Source organism: Anoplopoma fimbria, chromosome 20 (assembly GCF_027596085.1).
Source record: "Anoplopoma fimbria isolate UVic2021 breed Golden Eagle Sablefish chromosome 20, Afim_UVic_2022, whole genome shotgun sequence".
NCBI classification, from domain to species: domain Eukaryota; kingdom Metazoa; phylum Chordata; class Actinopteri; order Perciformes; family Anoplopomatidae; genus Anoplopoma; species Anoplopoma fimbria.
The window spans coordinates 12347497-12372540 of record NC_072468.1 but is presented as its reverse complement, the minus strand read 5'-3'; the positions used below and the strand labels follow the sequence as shown (position 1 = coordinate 12372540).

The 25044-nt window shown below is 42.5% G+C and overlaps 1 protein-coding gene across 1 annotated transcript in view; it reads left to right on the top strand.

Moving 5' to 3' along the window:
* adgrb1a (adhesion G protein-coupled receptor B1a) overlaps nucleotides 1-25044 on the top strand; it is a 110588-nt gene that overhangs the window by 36015 nt on the left and 49529 nt on the right. Inside the window, exons 10-16 of the mRNA XM_054621129.1 lie at nucleotides 200-394; nucleotides 1195-1263; nucleotides 4109-4217; nucleotides 7625-7768; nucleotides 16589-16664; nucleotides 19949-20051; nucleotides 20174-20217. Coding sequence (XP_054477104.1) covers nucleotides 200-394; nucleotides 1195-1263; nucleotides 4109-4217; nucleotides 7625-7768; nucleotides 16589-16664; nucleotides 19949-20051; nucleotides 20174-20217 — 740 coding nt within the window. The remainder of the gene's footprint in view (nucleotides 1-199; nucleotides 395-1194; nucleotides 1264-4108; nucleotides 4218-7624; nucleotides 7769-16588; nucleotides 16665-19948; nucleotides 20052-20173; nucleotides 20218-25044) is intronic.

The window sequence follows — 25044 nt, the reverse complement described above, 5'->3', positions numbered from 1 at the left end:
GTTTTTTTTTTTACACTCCTGGTATACTCTCCTTCTACAGTAAAACTTGACTATAATTATGGCTTTTCAAATGTACGTGTCAGGACACAAAGGTGTGACATAGTGAATAGATTTTTATTTCATAGATTATTCCAGGGTGTTGTGTCAAAGGCGTTGATCACGTACTGTGAAAACTCACAGAATCCACTTTCTCCGCTAGACTCGGGAACACTTGTCCAAAGCACAGCGTGGCCTTGTTGGAGATGGAGTGTCAGAGGTGATGACCAAGCTGAAGGTGACATCCAGCGACGGGACCAGCTACAGTGGGGATCTGCTGGCCATCCTTGACGTGCTGAAGAACATGACAGAGATCTTCAGGAGGGCATACTACAGTCCCAGCAGTGCAGACATGAGGGTGAATTGATAAATGGGTTTCACTGGTAGTGTTCTGCTGTTTGTAATGCAGTTTGGGGTGTTAAAGACGAGCACGTAAGTCTATGCACCGACCCGATGTCACGTTCTCATATAATTGATCAGCTCATCTTGACTACATCAATATGTGTCAGTCGCTATCCAATCATTACATTCTGCCATCTCGCTTCTTTCTCTCATCTGTTGAGAGTTGCACTTGCTCAGAACCAGGAAAAGGAAAGTTAACAATTTGCATTCATTCCCACAGCAGTGATGGAAACATGACAACCAGGTGGACACGCTAAATTCTGCCCCTTTTATGGCGCCATGCTATGTGGCGCTTTGACCTAAAGTGAATATATAAGAAATAAATTCATCAGGGATGCTGACCATTTTTATCATTTATTAAGGTATATAACATACAATTAATATACTCTTCTCAAAGCCACCAGAATCCATTCAAAAAACTTTGATTGTTCAGACACACTGAATAGTTCTCACAAATAAAACAGAAGCAACCATCGTAACATTTTCACTGTTTACTAACTCAGTTTTCAGCGTGTTTTAAACAATTATGGAGCTCAAGGGTGGAGAGGAAGAAGCTATATCAGCCTTTTATACACACACAAACAATAGAGACATTCATCGTTGGTCGGGGTCTTTTCATGAGATTTTATTTTGATTAGAAGAAATATACAGACTATCACCAGACTAATCCTGTAATTGAGATTACATTAAAATCCATTGAGATTGGAAAGCTAACAGTGTGACGTCATGTGAAATATCTTCATTTTGTCTTTTCAGAACTTTGTCCAGTCAGTCAGCAATCTGTTGATGGAAGAGAACAGGGAGAGATGGGAGGAAGCACAACTGGTTAGTATCGCCCTCTCCTTCTACAGTAAAACTTGATTTACATAGTCGCCTTGTCTGTAATTACATCTAAAGTGGAAAAGTAATAATAGCAACCCAAGAGCTGCAGAACTGATAAGTTCCACACTGTGACAAAGACACAGGTGGACCAACAGCCCACCTGTACCTCTTCAGACTGACAGAGGTAGAGGAGGAGGAGAGCTGCTGAATGACAGAAATATCTATAGCTAATGAGTAACCGAGTCAACGCACACACCCACTCATCCATCTGCTGCACTCGTCTTTGCTTCCATTCAGCCGTCCAGCTGTCCATGCTTTTCTCAGCATGCGGGCGATGGAACAATGGCAAACAAGCCAACCTGGACTCTGCAGAACCAGCACCGTGTCTTAAAATGCAAACAACACACTTTGTGTACAAGAAGTAGCTCTTCCACTATGAAAGGATTATATGAAGGATATTATTATTATCACTTTCAACTGTCGCATGCCAAGAGCTCTTTATTTTCAGGAAGAGCTTCTCTCATTTACAGCCACATGTCTAAAATGCATAGGATCATGGTTGAACATTTTTCAGCATGGATGTTATATTTTTGAATGTGTAGGCCCAGCTTCTGAGCAGCCATACATTTCCATTTTATTATCATGGTGAAATCATTAGTAACTTGCAGTGACTTGAAAGATGGGCCAGGGACTTTTATCCCAGTGGGCACCACGTCTGCTTTTAATGTTAAGTTTGAAAAAAAAGGTGTTTTATTATAAAGCCAAGCGCTCTGTCTTCAGACCCTTATGGGGCCAAAAGATGGATTACCAACAAGGTAAAATCTGCCTCTGGGGACCCTGAACCACAAGGGGGGGTCGCAGTTTCAGATTGGTTTGTTACTTCTGAACACACAACTAAAGCGGATATTTGATATTAAAGGGAATCATCAACTTAATGAAGAATTCCTACATTTTATTTCTATGGCCGAGGAAAATCCAATCGATGTTTGTGAAAATTTGCTTCCCTCTCTCAAAGCCAGAAAAGGAAGATTTTGTTTGTTTTCCTTTTTTATACCAAAATCAGCATTATTCTATTGACCCGTATACTCCAAACATTCCCCTGGGTGCTCTCAGTGTTGTCATTAACACCGTTCCCAACTCATTGTTTATAAGCAGTTCTGCACTTTATCCTTGGTGGTATCACTAGTTTGACTTTTATCACTCCAGTTTTTGGATTATGGGGAGAATTGTTCGTGTTGATTTTGAAAATAAGCATAGTTCCTCTTTAAGAACCCAACGTGACGATGTGCTCTTTAAAATCTACTGTAAAGGTCATTCATTTTCCATTTTACTAGATAGAACTGTGCTGATACATACACAGTGTACAGGGTCAATCTTTTTAAAGTGGAATGTGAAATCTTATAATCACATGAAATAGAACAAATAGAAAATGTAGCAAGAGTTGCATTTTCATTTTGTGTTAATAATATAAAATTAATAAAGCATTAGGGAAATAAAAGGCAACTTGAAGCAGAAGTAATTGGATGGTTAGGCTATCCTAATCAAATTTGAGTTCTGTTCAGCTTACATTTTTATATTCAATGAAAATAAATGCAGCAGCAATGGCAGCCTAAAGCTAGGACAACACATGCAATATTCTAAAAACACAAAGATAGAGATTAAAAATAAGATTAAATTTATTTTAAAGAGTAAATTAAAACCCTTTTTTAGCTTGAACACACCCTAACCCAAAAGCTAATTTGATTGTGTTTTGTGGAGTTGAGCAGGAGTTGATTTCTCTTTTTATTGGTGTTGTCCAGGTTAGAGATGTCGCGATACCAGACATTTAGTAGTCAATACAACCCCAGAGAAATACTCAATACCGAATAAAATACCACAGTAAAAAAAACACAGCAATAAATCCCATGAAGTTCAACATACACTCCTTTATTACCATTTACAGACCTATAAATTATCAATAATCCATGTTGATCCGTTTCAAGTTTCTTGTAAAAAACAATTACATTTAAATACTTGATGATGACCTTAACTCCAATTCTCAATTTAATGACTAGAGCATGAACGCATCACAATGTAACTCAACCTTGGTACATTTTTTAGCCAAGCAGGACTGTCCTGCCCAAGGGCTGCTAACAGCTAACGTTAACTATATCCTCTTGTCCAAAAAATGGATTTCTTGTTCACAATGTAGCATTATTAGGGACATTTTCTATCATCCTGGGACAGACTTTTTTTTTGCTAATAATTTGCACTGTATGTACATTGCACATCAGAGTTTAATCACTAGATGTTGACTGAATTTGGACTGAATTCCTTATATATTCTGTATATGCCTGCTTTAACAATTGTTGTCTCAACTGAACCCAAACTAGAACTTCTTCAACTTTGCGAATGCAGCTCAAAAATTTGAGGTGTCCTCGCTATTGTCGAATAATCCTGTCATGGAGGAGGACAACAGTCTTCACATTATTCAGGTCCACAGCACTCGTTATGGGTTGCTCACTGCTTTCAGAGTTTCAGAGTGCATCCGCAGTTTTAAACAGAGACAGAGTTAATTGCACATACCGTCGGCATTCGAAATGAATGAAAATGTTGGCTGTGATGCACCAAATTAAATATTAATGTTGGTCATGGCTGTGCAGAACAGGATAAATGGTGGCACTGAATTGTTATGGCAATGTTTGCCACAAATACAGATTTTCTATAAAAGGCCTTCCTTGTGTGTGCTATATATATATATATATATTTTTTTTTATTTTTTTATAGAGACACAGACAAAGCATTATATTCACCTGGAATCCATAATCCTTTTTGTTCATTCTACTTTCATGTGTCTCTGTTTTCTCAGCTGGGGCCAAACATCAAAGAGCTGTTCCGTCTGGTGGAGGACTTTGTGGATGTCATTGGCCTGAGGATGAAAGACTTTCAAGACATGTATGAAGTCACCGATAACCTAGGTCAGCCTTATCTCCATCAAGGAGATCTCCTCAGCTATCTCTGCTTATCAAAACAAATACTCTTATCACAGCTTTGTATTTCTCTGAAGATTAATCTTCATATCTCCAATGACAGCACATAAAAGAGAGGACAGGGTAGGTGACCTGACGATGACTCACAAGTTTACCCATGTCCTCATTCATAATATCAGCTGGTTTTAGCTTGTCACAAATATATCAATATTGGTGTGAATGCTGTAAGTCACAGAAAATAATACAAAATTTAATAAAATCCTAAAGGTGTCTGAGGTTTTGTAAAAATAATATCACCATTGCATAGTTTGTCCACTAGATCGTTAAAGATAGCATCTTTTGATCAGGGGTTTTAGAAAAAAAAAGGACAAAATCAAATCAGAAAAGGCTGATTTACTCCACATTAATCAAGCTCAAATAATTCTGAAACCTAAACTTCCCATTATGCAGCTCAATAGCAGTCAATGACCAAACACACAGATTTACGTCTCCAAACCAAAGTTGAGACATTATGTAGATGTTTCAATGAGCTGTTTACCATCCATGGCTATTAAGCTGACCTTCATGTGTGAAAGCAAGGCATGCTCTTTTACTTACTCTAAAAGTTGAAAAAATAAAGGCAAAAGGAATCATTAGTGATAGTGAATTATAGTTATAGGTTTTTTTTTGTTATATATACTTACTTTTCTAATCCCATTATTTATGGGATGTGTTGTTTTATTTCCAGATATTGTTTTACAATTGCATTGGTATAATTGCTGGTAGAGTCACATTAACATAAAATATCTTCCCTTATTTGGTCTTGAATGAGCACATTAGGGTAACAAATCTATTGTTGAAACAGTTGAAACATAATTTTAGTGTTTGAAAGCCCCAACTTTAATTCATAGTTTGTCAACAAATACAATAAATGCCCAATCTCACAGAAATGAAATGACCACAACCTGATAACAATGTATTATATGGTGGTGGCATGGAATATGTTAAAATGATGTCCCAGCACTACAGAAACAATGCTAATGGGAAGGCAATCCTTTTCATGGTGGACACACAAATTTCCAAGGTTCAAAGGTCATATATTTTAAACAAACGCCAAACGTAGGGAGGTCCGAGTTGATGGATAGGTTAAAACACGAAACTTTCAATGTTGAGTAATTTTAACTAATGTGGGCAACATATGGAGTAACGTAACAAATGCAGTTCTTCTAACCCAAAACATGATGTTTACACCATAAACCTAACAACATTGAATTATTTAACCTAGCAATATAGTTTGTTGCCCAAACCTGACGTTAAATTGTTTAACCTAACAACAAAGTATTGTTGCCTGAACTTAACGGTCAATTGTTTAACTTAACAACATAGTTCTGTTACCCTAACAAATAAGAATTTAATCTAATTGTTCTAATCTTTGTTATTTTATATCTGTATTTGCCAAGATATTAATAAAAATATCTCTATTTGCTAAGTAAAGCTGAAGCTAGTCTTTAGTCACTGGAGACTCAGGGTTAAAAAAGTCTGGTCCTGGATTGGTCAAACTGGGTCCTACTTGGGTCCTTCCACTGGTTGGGATTTGCTCAACTTTCTTTGTTATAAATTCAACTAATTTATTATCGTTGTATCTTGGCATGGCATTCTATTTCTATATCCAAACTGAGAGAAAAAACCCAGCAGGGCAGCAGGTCTAGCAGATCCACATTCATAACTACCTGCTGTCTCCTTCCTTTCCCAGTGACTTTAAACACTCTACTTTTTCTCAAATAGGGGGGGGAATGTAGTGTAGTCATCACAGAGACTCTGCTGCTCTCTGTGACCTCCAGATAAAAACGAGGAAGAGCTCGAGTTTAGTCAAGGGAGAATACGTGGGAATTGGGGCCAGATGAGAGGTCCTGTTTATACTGGTGCCACCTCGCTGTCTAGAGCCAAATATCCGCCCACACCGGCAGCGTACCTCCCCTGGGGCGGCTGACCTCCTCTTTCCTCCCACACCTCGAACATAAGCAAAGCTGCACACATCATCTGCCAACATATAGTTAGATCAGATTTTCTTTTTACAAACTTATCGAAGCAGTCTGTTATATAGGATGAGGGAATTTATCAGGCTCCAACTTCCTGTTGTACTGTCTGACTTTGAGGCCCCGTCTTCAGGAGGGTAAAAATCTAATACTAAGACCCTCATTTTTTCAGTTCTGTGCTTACATTTTGTACATTCGTTCATGTTTTTTTAATCACACTACCAGACAACTGACCTGGGGCCAGGTATAATGACATTGTGGAAGAACAGAACACTGTATAGAGAGCCAATGGTTAAAGGTTGCCAACAGGGGCCCAGCAGCCTATCTTTACCCTGGGGCCTTTTATCAGGTTAATCTGGTCATGCGGACATTATAACAGATACACTTCATTAAAATGTTTTTTGCAGCCCTATTAAATCTATAATCTAATACACTCCGTATGAATGTGAATACAGAACCTATTTCAGTTCAACCGGACACCAGGCAGGCTTTAGTAACAAAAGCTCATCCCAAAAGACAAAAACAATAAAACTAAGCAAGAAGGCTGAGGACTACTTTGTAAAACAAAACAATACACATGAGGACAGTGAACTTTCAAAATGAAACAGGAAACAATCCCAGGACTGGTTCACAGGACCACTGGTCAGGTCAGGTTGATTTAATCTATACAGGCTACCCCTTACAGCATATGGTATCTATTTATACCATAGATTTTAAATGAAAGTTTCAAAATCTTTAACATTGATAAGACAAAAAAACATAATTTTCTGTTCAACAAATTGTTAAGTATTATTTTTTAATAATGCAGCTCTAACAAACTCAGCTAACTGCTTCATCAGGAGTGTGTAGGGGTGTGGCTTATTTGATTCCTGAAACCCAGAAATGAGTCAGCATTTTTGCAAAAATACCATTGTCTGGTGGAGTTGAGGGAACCATTCTGTGTGGAGTGAACCTGTGCAATGTTAATCATCCCTGCAACACACTCTCCTCAGGACTGTTATCAGATTCTGATTCAAATGTTGTTAAATTGTGATTGGTGCACGGACAACCGTTTCCAGATGAGTTCCTTACACTTTAAACCAGAGGAAAGGGCACCGAAAAAAACACCTCACGTGAAATAGCAAATTTTGCATAACTCTTTGTGTTCTCTTTGTGAGGCCCATGAATTATGGTGATTGGGGAAATACATGGTCAGGGCCTTAAGTAGGTTGTTAAACGATAGAGGAACCATCCCTTATGAGACGGCCAGGCAGTAGGTGCAGTGTTTAGATAAAAGAAGCAGAAGTACAATATTGCAAATATATAGAAAAAATATGTAGTTATTCATTTCAATAGATGCATGAAGAGACAGTTTCAGTCGTCCCTCTTTCTATGTTACAGTTTTGAGCGTCCACAAGCGTCCGGTGGTGGGTCACGCAGACATCAGCTTCCCGATGAAGGGCTGGAGGGGCATGGTGGACTGGGCCCGCAGCTCTGAGGACCGGGTCACCATCCCCAAGAACATCCTGTCTACTGGCAAGCCAGGTGAGAGACACCTCGCATATTCATCCCACTGAGACACAACACACAGGAGAGTGACATCATCTTGCAGCCTTCTGCTTCCGGATTCAAGAATGTGTGCGTTTGAATCTCTGTGTGTGTGTTTCTGTGTGTATGTGTGTGTTTGGTTGGGAGGGGGCAGTCAAGACAGAAAAAAAAGCAGAAATGAGGACAGGAGTTGATTTATAAAACAGTGTTTACTGCTATTAATCTGCAAAACAAAGCGTCCCGCTCAGACAAACGCATGCAGAGATGGCTGTATTTAATGTTGAGAATAAAACACGCAGGGGAATAACAGCATTTTTCATCACCCACTGTTCACCAGCTGTACACCAAAAAAAAGGCACGTCGTCTTCAATGCGGCCAGAGTTTGTTTCATAAATTGTTAATGCAAAGCCCATCTGCCTTAATAATGTGCTGGTGCTGAATTGCAAACAGGAGCATTTACATACTTCGTGTTGCTTGCAGACAAAGAGGATTATACAACTCTGTGGTACTACAGCAGGGACGAACCAAGAAGAACAAGAGTGTGTGGGGGAAAATGTTAGTTCAAGTATGAGGATTTACTGCTTAAAAAACCTTAACAGCAACACGTTGGGGGGTCTCTTGAAAAATCTTTGATGATTTATCACTTCTAAGGGTGGTGCTGTTTGATACAAATGCACTCAGCTGCAGAGCTTTCGGTGTGTGTTTGCGTTGTAATATCGTCAGCGCAATATCTTTTGTGACGGGGCAAGTAGCGGTTGCAAGTGAAGAGCAATTCACGGTGCTATCAGCTACCCTTATCCATTCTTTGTGAATTAGTGTCTTCTTTATTATTACACCCGAACAGTCTCATGCAATCCAATGCAGTACTTCTGTCATTAAGGTGACTTTTATGATGCCTGTATATTGTTCCGTTTTTGTTCACACTGACATAGAGTGTGTTATATGTTTCAGCACTGAGGTAATAGTGATGGTGTTGGAGTGGACTGCATAATACTGAGAGGTGTTGTATGTATGTATATGTGTGTGAATGGGAAGGACAATGCATTGGGACACCCCTTAGTATAATGCAGTCCAGTACAGCACCACCTCTGACTATGACCTCAATATAAACATCATTGAATTGACACATCTCTGACTATTGTCCCTAGAAGCTGAGCGTTAGAAACTTCATAAAGGAAGAACAGGTGACTGACTGTATGTGTGTAAATAGCATTAGAGAATACTGAAGGGGGCTGCACGGTGGTGTAGTGTTTAGCACTGTCGCCTCACAGCAAGAGTGGCCCGGGAAATTGCCCGTAGGTGTGGATGTGAGCGTGAATAGTTGTCTGTCTATATATATCTGCCCTGCGACAGACTGGTGACCTGTCCAGGGTGAACCCTGCCTTCGCCCATTGACAGCTGAGATCGGCTCAAGCACCCCTGCGACCCTTAACTGGATAAGCAGGTTACGGAAAATGAATGAATGAATGGATGAATGAATACTGAAGGGGAAAAGAAATGAATGTAAAATAGTACATTTAAAAAAGGTCATACTTTATTTACACAGGAAAAAATACAATATCTATAGAGAGTATATGTGCATGGGTGCTGCAAAACTCCCCCTTACTCTAAGCATTGGTACACCTTTCCAAAAATGTTTCTTACTTATGTTTAGTTGTATGTACAGTACCAGTCAAAAGTTTGGACACACCTTCTCATTCAATGGTTTTTCTTTATTTTTATTTTTTTCTACATTGTAGATTAATATTGAAGACATCCAAACTATGAAGGAACACATATGGTTTTATGTGGTAAACAAACAAATGCTCAACAAACCAGAATATGTTTTATATTTTAGATTCTTCAAAGTAGTTGAATGAGAAGGTGTGTCCAAACTTTTGACTGGTACTGTAGCTACGTAGCTTTCTTTTAATGGCAAGGTTTTGAGATATCTGTCCACCAGCTCCACTAAAGCACTAAAGCAGTATTTCGGATCAGTCTCCCAAGCATGTGGCCATAGCTGAGGGTAGGAATGTAGATTAATGGCTAAATCAAGAGCTTTACCTTCAGGCTGAGCTCCTTGTTCATCACAACACTCTGGTACAACACCTGGATTACAGCTGACGTCACACAAATCTGCCTATATGACCTGAGGGCAAACAAAAAAATGTTTTCCCAATGACTCAGTTGTCTGAGGAGGATGGGTGTGTAATACCCTCAGCGTTAATGCTGGAGAGATAATATGACAGAATAAAATTGCCATTAAATTAAATATTAATCTTTGTGTAACTTAATTTCTGATCATAACTACAAAACAGGCATTCATTTACAGAATTTAAATCCTTTTAATACTCATTTCATTGCATAATGCCACTGCCACAAATTTAATAATTTTATTTTAAGCATGAGAAAATGGCTCAATCTGGTGGAAAAAAGTAAAAGTACCATTTTGATTGACCACAAGGGTTCTAGATTAAAGACCTGACATAAAGAGTTCATGTTCAGGCTTTGGGAGCAACCATTCTGGTTGAATCGGTTTCAGTGGGTACAGATTGTTTTTCTTTTAAGGTGCTGGAAAGAAAGCATGAATATAGCAGCAAACAACTTTTTTTTATTCAGAGATATAACTGAGTAATGTCTCCCTGAAAAGAGAATAACGTTGCTCTCCCTCTGTGTGTGTTGTAATCAGGACTTCTTCGTGCTTCGTTGACATAGCACAGCCAGCTGCGTGTTGGTTTTGGTGCACGATAGTGCATGTGAGCGTGCCCCCACTGGTTAACTCACGCCTGCTGCTCTGCGCTGCTCTCCTTCGGAGGTTACAGCCTAAACTGCAGCTTCCAACCTGTCATGGAAACATAGCGACCGTCTCCGGTTCCACCTCAGGTTAACACTGTTAGCTTAGTCAGCTCAGTCAGCACTGTTAGCGCTGTTAGCACCTTTAGCTGCGAGCTGCCAGCTCAGCCGTCCCCATGTTGAGAGTCGTTGAGGGGCAATAGATGCTCCCAATCTCATGTATACTGCCTGTAACTACTGAGGTTCTGTATTTTGGAAGTTTGCTACACTGTGTATTATATATTATTATAAGAGCTGAGGTAAAATAAAACACACCTTTTACCAAAATGTATGCCATGTACATTAACATGGCCAAAAAATTACAATTCATAACAAACTATCTCTGGGACAAACTCAAAAACATTTTCATTGAATATAATCTGGATTTTCTCAGCACTATCCAAAATCAATATTCATGTTGTGGAGTGTGTCATGAGTTGTGCACATTATTAAGAGCTAGTCTCCTGACTGCACGGCAGGTGTTAGAGACACAGTCTTCAGCAGCAGTAGCTGGGTTATTTGTCAGTCGGGATGGTTTTCGACCATTAAAGACAGCCCTGTACCGCCAGCATGCTAATGAGGCCGTCACTCCTAATCAGGAGTCAACAGGAGCCAATCAGGAGCAATTAGAGGCAATTTCCCCCCCAGCTGGGAGATGTGTCTCCACGGTGGGAATGTCACACCAGCAGCGAGCCCTCTTTATGCGTAGAGCTTGGACCCGCTCACAGGGATTAAAGCAGCTCTCTGATGCCTTGTTTACACTGATTGATTGGTCCGCTTCTCATATCTCAAGAAATGTTATGAAAAACACATTTCTCTCAAAATAAGAATAAAACAAATTGTTAGTGCTGTGTGGGCTTTAAAAGAACAGTGAGGAATGAGTTTTGTCTAAGGCTTCTGAAAGTTTAATGAAACAGTGTTCAAAGGCCAAACACGATTAGCCTCCTCTTTGCAGTGTGCAAACATGCAACAGAACAACATCACCTTCAATTAAATTCAGTAAGAGGAAGAAAATGAAGCTGAATTGCATTTAAGTCCCAGTGAAACAGAAGTTAGACTGCTTTAGCACCTCTGCTGTCTGTTCCAAAGTAGAAAGGAATATTAGAGGGATTCAAATCAAATCCTTTTTTTTCATTTCATCTTGAATTTAAAGTGAAAATATACATAATATTATTTTCTTATTATTTACTTACTTTTACTTTAAAAAAATGCAGCTTTACACAACAATCATTATTAAACCCTCACCTTAAGTTAACGGACCACACTGATGTGCTGGCAGTGTTTTAGATCAGTAAACCACATGCACATGACACAACAAACACGTCTCCTGCTGAAGCTTTCATTTCATTCACTCAATTTAAATGTTTGCAGTCAGTGTTTATATTTATAGTGACCTTCCCGTTGTGTAGAGGTTAGAAAAAACTTCAAACTTCTGTTTCACACCGGTGGAGGCCTCTCAGTTTTAAAGGTGCCCTGTGGAGTGTTCATATGCAATGTTACCATAGACTGTATATAAGAAGTGGACGTGATCATCATGACGTCAGTGACGTCTTATATACGGCTCTGCTAGCAGCGACCTGTCAATCACAGTAAAACCGCCCTAAAGCATACTCTGCTTAATTGTATTTCTTGACTCTAAATTAACCACAATTCACTAAATGAACATCATGCTGTATTGAAGAAGATTTGAAACTAGAGATTGAGACCATAAACTCATGTTTACAATGTTTACTGAGGGAATAAATCAAGAGAGAAGTAGAGTCATTTTCTCATAGACTTCTATACAACCAGAGGAGTCACCCCCTGCTGGACATTAGAGAGAATGCAAGTTTTAAGACACTTCTACATCAGCTTCAATAGGTTGAACCGGAATAGAAGGCTCCTCAATAAACAGGAAGCAGGACAAAGCAAGGAGGCCAACAGACTTCTCGTCTCCTCGGATTCTGTTTCCCTGAAATAATAAAACAAGCACATATGATGATACAAGTGAAATGAATTTAGAGACGACGTGAAAGTCTTTTTGTTTTAACTCCACTCCACATTCTGTTTTTGGTTAAAGCCTCCATTAAGAGGCAAGACTCCGCAAACATGATCAAAATAATACCTGACAGGGTGGCAAGAAGCAGGTTAAATTTGTATGATGTTTACCCCGTTCTCTGCAACCACGTTACTGTCGCGAGGTAATGGAGTATATTAGTCGGGCACAAGTGCGCACTCACTTTTGAAAGTTTTTTTTCTAGTCCACTTCATCCCATCGCTAACTGGTTGAGAAGACTGCGGCGTATCCTCCTTTGCAAAGGGATGTGTGTTGAAGCCGAGGAATTAGACCGAGCCACGTCTTGTGTTTCTGACTTCATACTTGTGTCATGAAATGTAGCTTTGCCCTCCACCTTACACGTGCAACGCCATGTGACCGAAGTAGCCTATGCATGTGCACACTCGCACACACAACACATGCAAACAGACCTTCAGCACATGCACCGTACAAACAAACGTATATGGACAGATAGCCGGCCCTGAACCATGTCTCACACAGACACATAACGTATTGAATCACTGGTTAAAGTCCCTGCAGGCTCGCTCTTGTTGGGCACAGACAATCTGGCTGAGCATATTGGATGGGCCAGCCAAAGAGTGGATGAGCAGGACACATAATACTCCATCCTCCCCACACACACACACAAACACTCACACACATCTTACTCGGTTCCCCCCTGATGCCCATGGGAGCTCAGCTGTTGCCCGGGAGCTAAAGCCTCTGCATGCTGCCTGGCACACTGCTTCCGTGCTCTCGGGCTGACGATGTTGTGTAGCTGGAGCAGAAGAGCTGGATGTCTTCAGATGGCCCGGCAGATGGAGTTGTGTTTTTTTCGCCTTTGACACCGCAACCGGAAAGAGAGAGGCTTCACGTTGCCCCGGGGGGTTTCTGCGGCATTTATGTAGTCCAGCAGTCAGAGTTTTGACAAATTTCTTCCGATGCTGGCACCGCTCTGTTGCTTCACGACAGCAGCAGGGGGAGCTCACCCACAGAGAGCCGTAGAGAGGTACAGATCAATGTTAGCTGCTAGATGTCCCGCTGTAAGTACGTATGCTGTCCGATGACCTGCGGGCAAAAATGATGTAGACCCATCGCTCTAGCTTATTTCAAGTTTGCCCCGGTCAGGAGCAGAGTTTCTCCTCTCGGCTCCTCCAGTCCCTGCTGGGAGCCAAAACCGGCACCATGCTGATGAAGGCCCAGGCCGTACTGGGACCGATGGAGGGAAATAGAACCAGAACCAGGACTTAGCAAGGCCCCGTCAGACCGTGCTGCAGCAAAATAAGGAGTTTTCTAAAGGGACTCTGGTGCACGGAAACACAACAGTTTTTTGTCTACAGGGACCGCAATAAATCAACACAAAATGAAATTTCTCACACTCGTAGTAGCTTTAACTTAATGTAGACCATATACAAGTAACTCCAGCACCACACTGCAAACAGATCATGAACCCGTAGCCATGGTGCTGTGCTCCGTTTAGAGATTTTACATCCTTTGCACCATCCTTCAGCAGCGTTGTGGATCTTATGTCTGACTCAGTCAGTCCGTCTCTTTCTCCAGCACTCCAATCCACATCGAGATACTTTCATTCAGTGGATTTCCATCAGAGTTAGCCTGGATCTTTCATCTACTCACGCCACACACCAGTGGGTCCAGCACAGTTTAAAGTCAACGCTCTTTGAATCGTGTCTTACGTCTCTTGCTCTTTGGGCTGACATTTAGCCATTGGTTGCATTTACATTCAGTAATTGCCTCTCTACATACTACTTTTCATTGCAAAAGGGATTCACAGGAAAAGATGCATGTATGTACAGAAGACAATAGTTGTATACGTATTCAGTCCTACCATGTTTTTGGCTGCCCTCTTCAGTCTTCATTGAAACAAACATGGGACCAGAATCCAAGGGCCACAGTTTGTTTGGCTTTGCTGTAAACCAACTCCCAAGTTGATTTTCTGTTGAATTTCTGACTGAGTAGCTGCTCAAACAGTGTTTGGTGCACCTAGAAGCTGATGCATGTGTGATTTTAGCCCAGCACATTACAAAGTGCCCTTTGTATAGTAAGATAGAGACAAAAAGAGATACTCACAAACAGAGTAGGTTTATACAAGGTAAGCCAAGGTAATTTTATTCATAGAGCACCATTGAGACACGAGGCAATTTAAAGTGCTTTAAAGGGTATGCAAATGTTTTGAATATATTTAACGTAAGATGTCAAGAAAACATTAAAATTGCATTCAAAAGACAATCAAAACAAAAAGAGAGAATTAGCAAATAAGTAGTAAGAAAAAGATAACAACTAAATAGTCAGAGCTTAGAGATGCATATGATGTTATGATATGTGTTTATTGAAAAATATTTTAAGCCTTGATTCAAATGAGCTGACAGAATTCTACTGTTTATGCTACATTGGGTGCCTGTATATATGTGTGTGTCAATCCATGTTTGACAGCATGGTCCATGCTCACTCATACATGTTTCACTCCGTCATGCTTCGGGCTGCATGTGGACCTCTGTACTTAGGTTTGATGAAACTGATCGTTGACCTTGTGTTCATGCAGCCATCTGTCGTGCATTCGTTTTCAGTTTTTTGTTTTTTTACATAACCACAATAATTTCTAATCCTTGTGTTTTATTTGCATAACCTTAACCATGCATTAAACGTAGGGTTTAGTTTCATATAACTATCCAGCCTCCTCAGACTGAAGTTACATTTACATTACATTACAGTCATTTAGCAGACGCTTTTATCCAAAGCGACTTACAATAAGTGTATTCAACATAGGTATTCAAGAGAACTACTAGTCACCAGAAGTCATAAGTGCATCTCCTTTCTTAAACAAGCATCTAAAAGCATAAACCAGAGCAAAAGTATAGTGCAGAAGCAAGTTACTACGAAAACAATAAGTGCAACGAACTGATACGAATACAATAAGTGCAACAAACTAATACGAATGCAATAAGTGCTACGAGGAAGGCTCAGGGTAGTACTTCATGAAGAGGTGAGTTTTCAGCCTGCGCCGAAAGATGGGCAGCGACTCTGCTGTCCTGACGTCAGTGGGGAGTTCATTCCACCACTGAGGGGCCAGGACAGAAAAAAGCTGTGACCGGGTCGATCGGCCGCAGGGACCTCTGAGCGACGGGGCAACCAATCGCCCCGAGGCAGCAGAGCGAAGTGGTCGGGCGGGGGTGTAGGGCTTGACCAAGGCCTGGAGATAGGAAGGAGCTGTTCCTTTCACTGCCCTGTAGGCTAGCACCAGAGTCTTAAACTGGATGCGAGCTCTTACAGGGAGCCAGTGTAGAGAACGGAGAAGGGAAGTTGTGTGGGAGAACTTGGGGCGATTGAACACCAGACGAGCTGCAGCTTTCTGGACAAGCTCCAGAGGTCTGATGGCCGACGCCGGGCTCCGGCAAGTAGTGAGTTGCAGTAGTCCAGGCGGGAGATGACCAGAGCCTGGATGAGCACCTGCGCCGTCTCCTCAGTGAGGAAGGGGCGAATCCTCGTAATAACTCGTAAAAATTATGACATTTTGGACAGACATGGATGTAAACTGAAACTCGACTGGTTGGCGGAGGCATGCAACCACAAAGCGGTAATTCAAGTGTTTTTTTGGTTTTTTTTAAGGTGAGGACAGTGTCAGGCTGTGGGGCTGTCTGTCACTATGGAAATTCTGTTTGTGTGTGTGTGTGTGTGTGTGTGTGTGTGTGTGTGTGTGTGTGTGTGTGTGTGTGTGTGTGTGTGTGTGTGTGTGTGTGTGTGTGTGTGATTAGAAGCAGTGTGAGAGAGTCAGCGTTTATAGCTGACTAGTCATGTAGGCCAGCTCCAGTGTAAAGAGCTCTCGGGGGCTGGAGCAGTGGAGGCAGCATGGCTGACCTGCATTCTCTTCTATTGCAGGCCGACGCACTAACAGAGACAGACCCATTCAGTCTCTACCAACACTCCTCTGTGTGTCTGTTTCTTCCCCAACACAGACGCAGACGAGTCCTCGACGTTTGTAACCGGCATCGTGTTGTACAGAAACCTGGGCAGCATTCTGACTCTGCAGAGGTAAGACGGAAATATCTCAGTTGGATGGAAATATCTCAGTTGGATGGAAATATCTCAGTTGGATGGAAATATCTCAGTTGGAATCATATGTATTGAATCATCAATAACTTTAATGACTTCTACATATAATTTGTTTTTTGACGAGTTACCTCTGAAACATCCCCATAAACCTCAGCAGTTCTTCTGCCTACTGCTAATTAAAAGGCTAACAGAACAGACTGAGATGAACATGCTAAACATCATTCATATTAGCACTATCACTGTGAGCATGTTAGCATTCAGCTCACAGCACCAGTGTACCCAAGTACAACCTCTCAGACAGGCCAGCATGGCTGCACACTCTCTACCTTTTCTGTTCTTGCTTCCTTTTATTGGAGATTAGTCGCTAACAAAGCATGCTTACACTGTAATAAACATATTTTCACATAAATTCTTCAAAATAAAATTCTGTTATTTAAAAGCTTTTATTTTGAAGCAGCAAAATCAAGAAATGGTGGGTTTCCATCAGGCATTTGCATGTTAATGCCTGGTCTGGTCTGGCCTTTGTCTTCCAAGAATTTCTCCAGTCAAGGATGGTCCTTGAACCTTAATGAAAGGCAGCATTTTTAAACCAGGTTGGAGATTCTGTGAGTATAAAATCACTCCAACTAATCCAGTATTGTTATATATACATTTTTGATGAAAACAAAGTATTCTAGTCACTTGGATCACATACCACTTGACAATACAGATTACCCAATATTGGATTGCCTGCAGCTTTCTTTATTAAACCTGCTACACATTGAAACAGCCAGTGATACTGTGATACCATGTTCCTGGTTCTTCTACGAAACTGTGCTTAGCGCTTGGATCGTCGTGGCATAGTCAGAGGTATTTTACATCAGTGCTGCAGCGAATGTTCCCCGTTAAATGAAGACAAAAGGATTTAATGCAGATACAGCAGCACACTAGCAGTGGGTGGCCTTGTGTATGTCTTTTATCTCTGTGAGGGAAGAGATTTCTTGGAAAGTCGCTGCTCATACGATGATTAACATACATTTTAACACAGCAGTGTGTGTGTATTCTGTGTATGCATACTTGAATGCCTGTTATCTATGACTGCGGTGGTGTTGGTAAGGAGCTCCCCATTATGATAATGTGTTAAAGCACTTAATGAACTGGTAACATACGGAAACAGGGACATGGAGCAGACCCACACTCTCACCAGTCCTCCCACTGACTCTTTGGATTGCTGCTGCTTTCCATATTTCTCAGCTCCACTTGACTCTCTTTTTTTCTTCTTTTCATGCTTTTTCTGTATTTGAATCCCCCCTGCCCCCCCTCAAGAAAAAAAGGAGATGAGTTTGAGGCAAGAGACTAGACGACAAAAACATTTTATTTGACTGATTGTGTTTTGGAATAGTGAGAGGGTGATTGTGCGTACAGGATACTGTGATGATGTGAGAAGCTGGAGAACAGAGCATGGGCTGTTGAACATGTTTGGCCGACTGGAAGCTTTCGGTGTCGGTGCTTCCACTAGAAATTCACTTTTTCCCCGATTGTCTCCTTCTGCATGATTGATAGCACCTCAAAAGCAGAAATTGCAATGCATACTAAACAGGCAGAGGAGAATGTTAAAATAGAACCCCCCCAAAATGTTGAAAGATAAGCTATTGAAAGACAATGTGGACTGCTTCAGATGCTACAGAAATCCTTAAACTCTTAGGGGTTTACTAGGTAGGTAGGATTATATGTCTGCTCTGGAGCCGAGCACAGCGATTATGGCAAGCTCATCTGAAGCAGATGAGTCAGTAATCTGTTCAATATGTTATTGTTCATTCAGCCATTGAGGTGGTATTGATGCTAATCTATAAGCAGACCGGACACAATGGCGCATTTATTTTGCTCTCAAATCCATTATTGCCAATGTGTGCGTGGAGAAGATGGCTCAAAAGCGAGAGCGACACCACCACGCCGCAAAATTGGTCACAACCGCCTATTTTCCAAAGCACGCCGGCTGCACCCCAAGATCAAAAATTTGGGGCGGTTAGCATGTTGCGTCTAAAAAACGCGTGGAAAACACAAGCCGACTCGCTCTCATCCTTTTTATCCAAGGTTCTCAGAGGGTTTGCACTCCTGTCGCACATGCCGTTGCGAAGCAACTAAAACCTGCACTCTGTGAGGATGATTTATTTGCAGTTATATTGCAGGTAGTCTCACTTACTCAATTAACTAAAGTCAAAACCAAGAGAAATGGATTTCCAGGACGGTAAAGTCCTTGATTTGTCTGTGTCACTGTTTGACCAGATGTTGTGATGTCCTTGGATGGAAGGAGTGATACAGGTAAAATAGTCCTTGGATAAAGGGCTGAACATGTGAACAGCTCCTAAAGTCGCTCTTATTAAGTTATTAAGCATTTTCTGACAGGTGTATGACCATTACAAAACTAAATGCAATGTTACTCTTCTTTCAAATCTCACTTGTTGGACATTTTAGCTTTTATAAATTGAAATGTAGATGTCACCTTTTGCAGTCAAAATCTTCCTCTACCTGTTAATCCAAAATGTTTAGCCACACTGCCCACGTGGCTCAAGGAATGGTCGAGTATGTTGTTCCTTCACTTTGGTCAAACGTGAATATGTTCACGGTCCCAAGTGGATTATTACTAATGACTTTGGTGCTTCCCGGACTTTTCCTGTAGTGCCATTGCAAGATGGTTTTGACGGAAATGTTGGGTTGATTGATGTGAAATTTGACACATTAACTCAGGGTACCCTGAGGATTATTCCATATGACATTTATGGGCCCCAAATTATGTAGATTACTGATTTGGCTGGTTGACATTTTTGGGATAGATTGCCATAAAAGTTGGTACAGTCATGGTCCCCACTATGAATGCTATTACTGTAAGTGTTTCCCAGCAGATCAAAGTTATTTATTTAGTTAAACATCTACTGGAATGATCAGCAATTTGAAACAGATATTAATTCTGGACAATTAATCTTAAAGACGTGGGTGATCCTCTGACTTTTTATCTAGCAGCATCATCAGGTCGAAATTTGGATTTATCCTGAAAAACCTGTTTCCATCACCCCAAGATGTTCTTATGTTAAGTGCTAATTAAGAATAATAAGCATGTTAATATAGTTATGACTGGTTTGTTAACTCACATAATAAACATTGTAACTGCTAAACATCAGCAGGTTAGCATTATCATTGTAATGCTAATGCTATCATTTAGCTCAAATGGGCACTGTGACTATGTTTATATTTTCCTCTGATGTTTTCTCTCTCTCTCTTTTTAGAAACAGCACAGTCCTCAACTCCAAGGTTTTGTCCGTGACCATCAAGCCCACGCCTGCTTCCCTCTCTGCTCCGGTTGTAGTTGAGTTCTCTCACCTGTACAACGTGAGTGACTTTAGTCTTGAAGCAATTTCAGTTATTTAGCTGCTATTATTATTATATGATGTATAACCTGTATTCTTTCATGGTGATCATGTGTTTTTTTTTTTCTGCTCTCCATCCATCAGGGCACCACCAACCAGACCTGCTTATCCTGGGACGAGAGCGACAGGTGAGATCTACCATATTGGTGATTTGTCATCTGACCATGATTACACCATAACCTGTTTATGTGTGGACCTGCATTGACATGACCCTTTGTGAGCTGTTTTGTTTACAAGATGTCCATATAGAGGCCTCTGCGTCAGCATATTTCATCCTCTATTGCACAATTTCAATATTTTGGTGAATTCTCTAAATAAATTAACTCAATTGAGTACAGTACTCATTATTACTAACCGCCATCCGTCAGACTAATACTAAGGTCCTAAGCAAGATACTGTAGGGAATGAATCGCACATTCATCATCCCCAGAGGATGAACCTTAACACAGTTTGGTAGTTCCACTATCAAACCAAAGGTTTCCCCAATATTTAAGTCCAATTAACATTAAATTTGCTGACAACATTTATGTTCACCAGAAGACAAACCTCTCTGACTTCTGTGGCCCCACAAGGACTCATTTGATCTCTGGCACAAATAAGGAGTCCAAGAATAGCAACAAACATCAGTATGTATCTAACCGTCCACCTGTTTCACACGCATTTTCAAAATCAACCGCATTAAGAAAAATCTTTTCTGGAAAATTTGAAAGAAAAAAAAGTCAAAATATCGCAGATGGTGGACAAACTTAAATGTAAATGTGACATATTTACACAAAAAAAATACTCCTCCGAGGCCGCAGAGTCCGGATCTTCAGTCGGATGGGTGGAGGGGGTCTGGAGGAAGGGTTCCTCGGAGCCGGACGACGAGGCCTCACTGTCTGACTCGGGAGCCTCTTGAGTGTTTCTGGTAGGGGTCCTTCTCCTAGAGGGCTGGTCCGGGTGCTGTCGATGAAAAGCAACAATAAGTCGAGGATCACAGATGTGACGAGCTGGAACCCACGACCTCTCCTCAGGACCGTATCCCTCCCAGTCCACCAGGTATTGGATACCCTGACCCCAGCGGCAAGAGCGAAGCAGGCGATGGATGGTGTAGACAGGTCCTCCTTCGATGAGGCGAGGAGGCGGACTCTCTTGGACTGGTTTCACCCTGGAGACGTGGAACGTGGGATGGATGCACATGGACCTCGGGAGTTTGAGCCTCACTGCCGCTGGGTTGATGACCTTCTCGACCTCGAAGGGACCGATGAACTTGGGCCCCAGCTTCTTGGATTCTACCCGCAGGGGTAGGTCCCGGGTCGACAGCCACACCCACTTGGTAGACAGGGGCTGGAGTGTGGTGTCGGTTGGCAGTGAGGCTCAGGTGTGGAGTTGACTGGAGCAGGAACCTGAGGTGCGGCGGCTTGTTTCAGGCAAACGAGGTGACAGGAAGGACTCCAGCCTCGGAAAGCCCCCGTAGCCCAGTCGATATGGGGGTTGTGGCGTCGTAACCATGGATACCCCAGGATGAGGGGAATACGGGGTGATTGCAGGATGTGGAAGGTGATGGTTTCGTGGTGATTGCCGGACAGAAGCATATGGACTGGGACGGTTTGGTGGGTGACGGTCCCCAGGAGATGACCGTCGAGGGCGCTGGCTGGAACAGGACGAAGAAGAGGAACCTGGTCGATTCCCAGCTGCAGAGCGAGTCCCTCGTCCATGATGGACGCATCCGCTCCAGAGTCCAGGAAGACTTGGCATGAAAAAGGGGCCTCTGGCCGAAGGAGGGTCACCAGTACCTCCTTGGTTACTGGTGAGCCCTGGCTTTTACCGGGCAGTTGGGAACAAAATGGCCGGCCTGACCACAGTACATACATAGGTTGTCCCTGCGGCGGCAGTCACGTTCCTCAGTCGAGAGTCTGGTGCGACCCACCTGCATGGGCTCGGTCTCCCGATGAGGTGGAATGGTCGATGGTTGGTCCGGAGAGGTAGCGTGCGTGGAGTAGGAAAATGAGCCGTGGCTGAAACGTCCCTGCCGCTTCACCAGCCGCCTGTCCTGGATGCGACGGTCCAGTCGAGTGGTCACCGCGATCAGTCCGTCCAAAGAGGTGGGCAGCTCGAAAGAGATGAGTTCATCCTTGATGTAGTCTGCCAAGCCAAGCATGTACGCATCGCATTGAGCGGCCATATTCCATGAGCTTAGCCGCGCCTTGGTCCGAAAGTCAATGGAGTAATCCGTGACGGTTTGATTACCTTGTTGGAGCCCCAACAATCCACCGGTGGCGTCTGGTCCCAAGGAAACCACTCCAAAAACCTTGCGTAATTCCTCGGAGAATGCCTGGAAGGAAGCGCAGGCGAGCGTTCGGCGGTCCCACTCCGCCGTTCCCCACAGGCGGGCTCTCCCCGTCAGGTGATTAATGGAATACGCCACTCTTGCTTCCTCGGTGGCGAATGTGTATGGCTGTAAAGCGAACAAAATGGAGCAGTTCGTCAGAAAAGCGTTACAGCCCTCAGGATCCCCAGCGTAACATTCGGGCTCGCCGACTCGGAACTCCGAGACCAGCAGTGAACGCGCTGGTAACAGCTCCGGGTGAGTCGGAGCAGATGGCAGCGGTGTCGCCGCGAGAACCTGGGTGAGGGCCGCCGTAAGTTGTTGAATCTGGTGCGTCAAGGCGGTCACAGCCTGTCCCTGGTTCACTAAGGTCTGGTGAACCTCGGCGATGGTGGCGGCGAGCTGAGTCCCGTGTCTCTAGATCGCCTCCTCCACAGACGCGAATCGAGCCAGTGGCGAGGTGTCGTGTGCTGGGTCCATGTCGAGGCCAGATCGTACTGTAATGGGTGGGGTGCGGACCCAAGTGCAGTACGACCAGGAGACAGGGTAAAGTTCTGGAGCTTTATTCAAAGCGGAACACACAGCAGACAGACAGGCAGGAGATAACTCACGGGTTATATTCCACTCTAGAGAGCGCTGATCCGTCAGCGGAGCAGGCAGACAAAAACCAAAAGGGGCGAAGGCTAATCTCGTGGTCGGGGACAGAAGGCTGAGTCGGTTAACCGGGGCAGAGGCTAGGTAGGAATACCGTGGTCTGGGACGGAAGGCTGAGTCAGTTACCGGGGAAGAGGCAAGGCGGAGAAGTCCAAACAAGCGGTGTCGGCAACGGGAAATCAGTCCGGGGAATAACGCTGGAAGGTCTGGCATAATGCGGAGAACGATCTGGCAGTGAGTGTGTGTGAGACTGGGGTTTAAATACTGCAGGGTGTAGGTGCAGCAGAGTGAGCAGGTGAGAGTGATTGTGCTGACGAGGTGGGTGTGGCAGACAGGTGCACTGCATGAGGCTGATTAGGTGAGTGAGGGAGAGTGTGGTGAGAGAGAGGGGGCTGGGCTGTGAGCTGAGAGAAATAGACAGAGTGCAGGAAGAGTGAACAGGCGTGACTGTGACAATATCTGTATATCGGATGAATGTTTCTTATATTCATTTTCAAAAACGCATTAATCTGCATTTTTCTTTGTTGATATTTAAGGAAAAGTGTGTTCAATTTGGATGGGAAATGTTTGTGGTAGAAAAGTTTTATATTATGTGATGTAGTGGACGTTGAAACTTTTTCGGATTGTAAAATTATGTAAAATGTTGATGGATCAAACCTGAACCCATCTTTGACCAAGGAGACCGCTGTTTGTGAAATGTCAATGTCAACATTGATTTTTTTGTCACGACCCTTTTGCATACTTCAGTAATGGCACTTCTATAGTTATTTAAACCCAAACAACAATATTTTCCTAACCTAACTAAGTATTTTTGTTGCCTAAACCTAACTAATCTAACTAGGTTGTTTCCTGTAAAGAGTTACTTTTCATAAGATATCATAGGAAGCACCGTTTTACAAGGATACAGTATGTGAAACCTATAAGAGCAACTAGCTGAGCTTCAGACACACTGAACATTTTCATGACAAAAGTGTTCAGTTTTCTTTTTTTTTAGGGTTAATAAACAATATCAGATCAAATTATTTCACATTAGGTTAATTTCCCCGACAGACAACCCGTCAAACGGTTTGATTCTAGCAGGCTGAGCTGACACTGGGTGGACCCAAACACACACAAATGTGTCTACAAAACATATATCCTGGTACTCCAAATGGATGTTTTAGAGCCACCATGTTCCCTCTGGAAATTCCATGGCTGGTCACAGTGTTTTATTATTTCAAAGTCAGTGCACTGCTCCCCAGTGAACGGTGCTGAGTGTGTTGGACAGCTCCGCAGCTCTTGTCTGGGAAAACGCTAACCCCATGCTATCACTGCGACGACACTGATGCAGCATGTGGAAAATTAAAAGTGTCGCTCACAGCTTTCCTCCCCCTCCCAGCCCACGCACACACACATCAACATGTACGATGGAGAGCAGTTCGGAGTCTACTGAGGGAAAGAGAGAGTGCGGCGAGCGTGACAAAAAAATAAATATTAAACACTTTTACTGCTTCTGTGGCCATGTTCAAAGCGCTACTCGTTTGGTCCTTGCTCTTAAAGTGCCCCTGCTTGTTTAAGATGAGAAAATAGTGTGAGCATGTTAGATTGTGAGCGTTGAGCGAGAGAAATCGTGACGGCAAAAGAAAGAGGCAAACATTCTGCCGCCTTATTGCAATACAGGATTGGACATTTGCATTTAGATGGGTGCGCACACTCGTGTTGCAGAGACGAAAAGCAGAACATTCTTGGCTGCAGTCAGAGGATTAAAAGAAGTTCGGCTTGGCACATAAAGACCTAGAGCAAGACAACGGGTGAAACACGCATATGGAGGCAATTTGGGGATAAAAAGAACAAACAGAGTGAATGTTGAGAAATCAAAAAAAGATGTTAATATGACAGGCTGCCCTAACTATGAAAACATATAAATGTATCTTCAAAGTGATGGTTGAGACAACATCCATAGGGAGAAACAGGCCTTTATTTGATTCATTCTTGAGTTGATTCAAGCAATTAA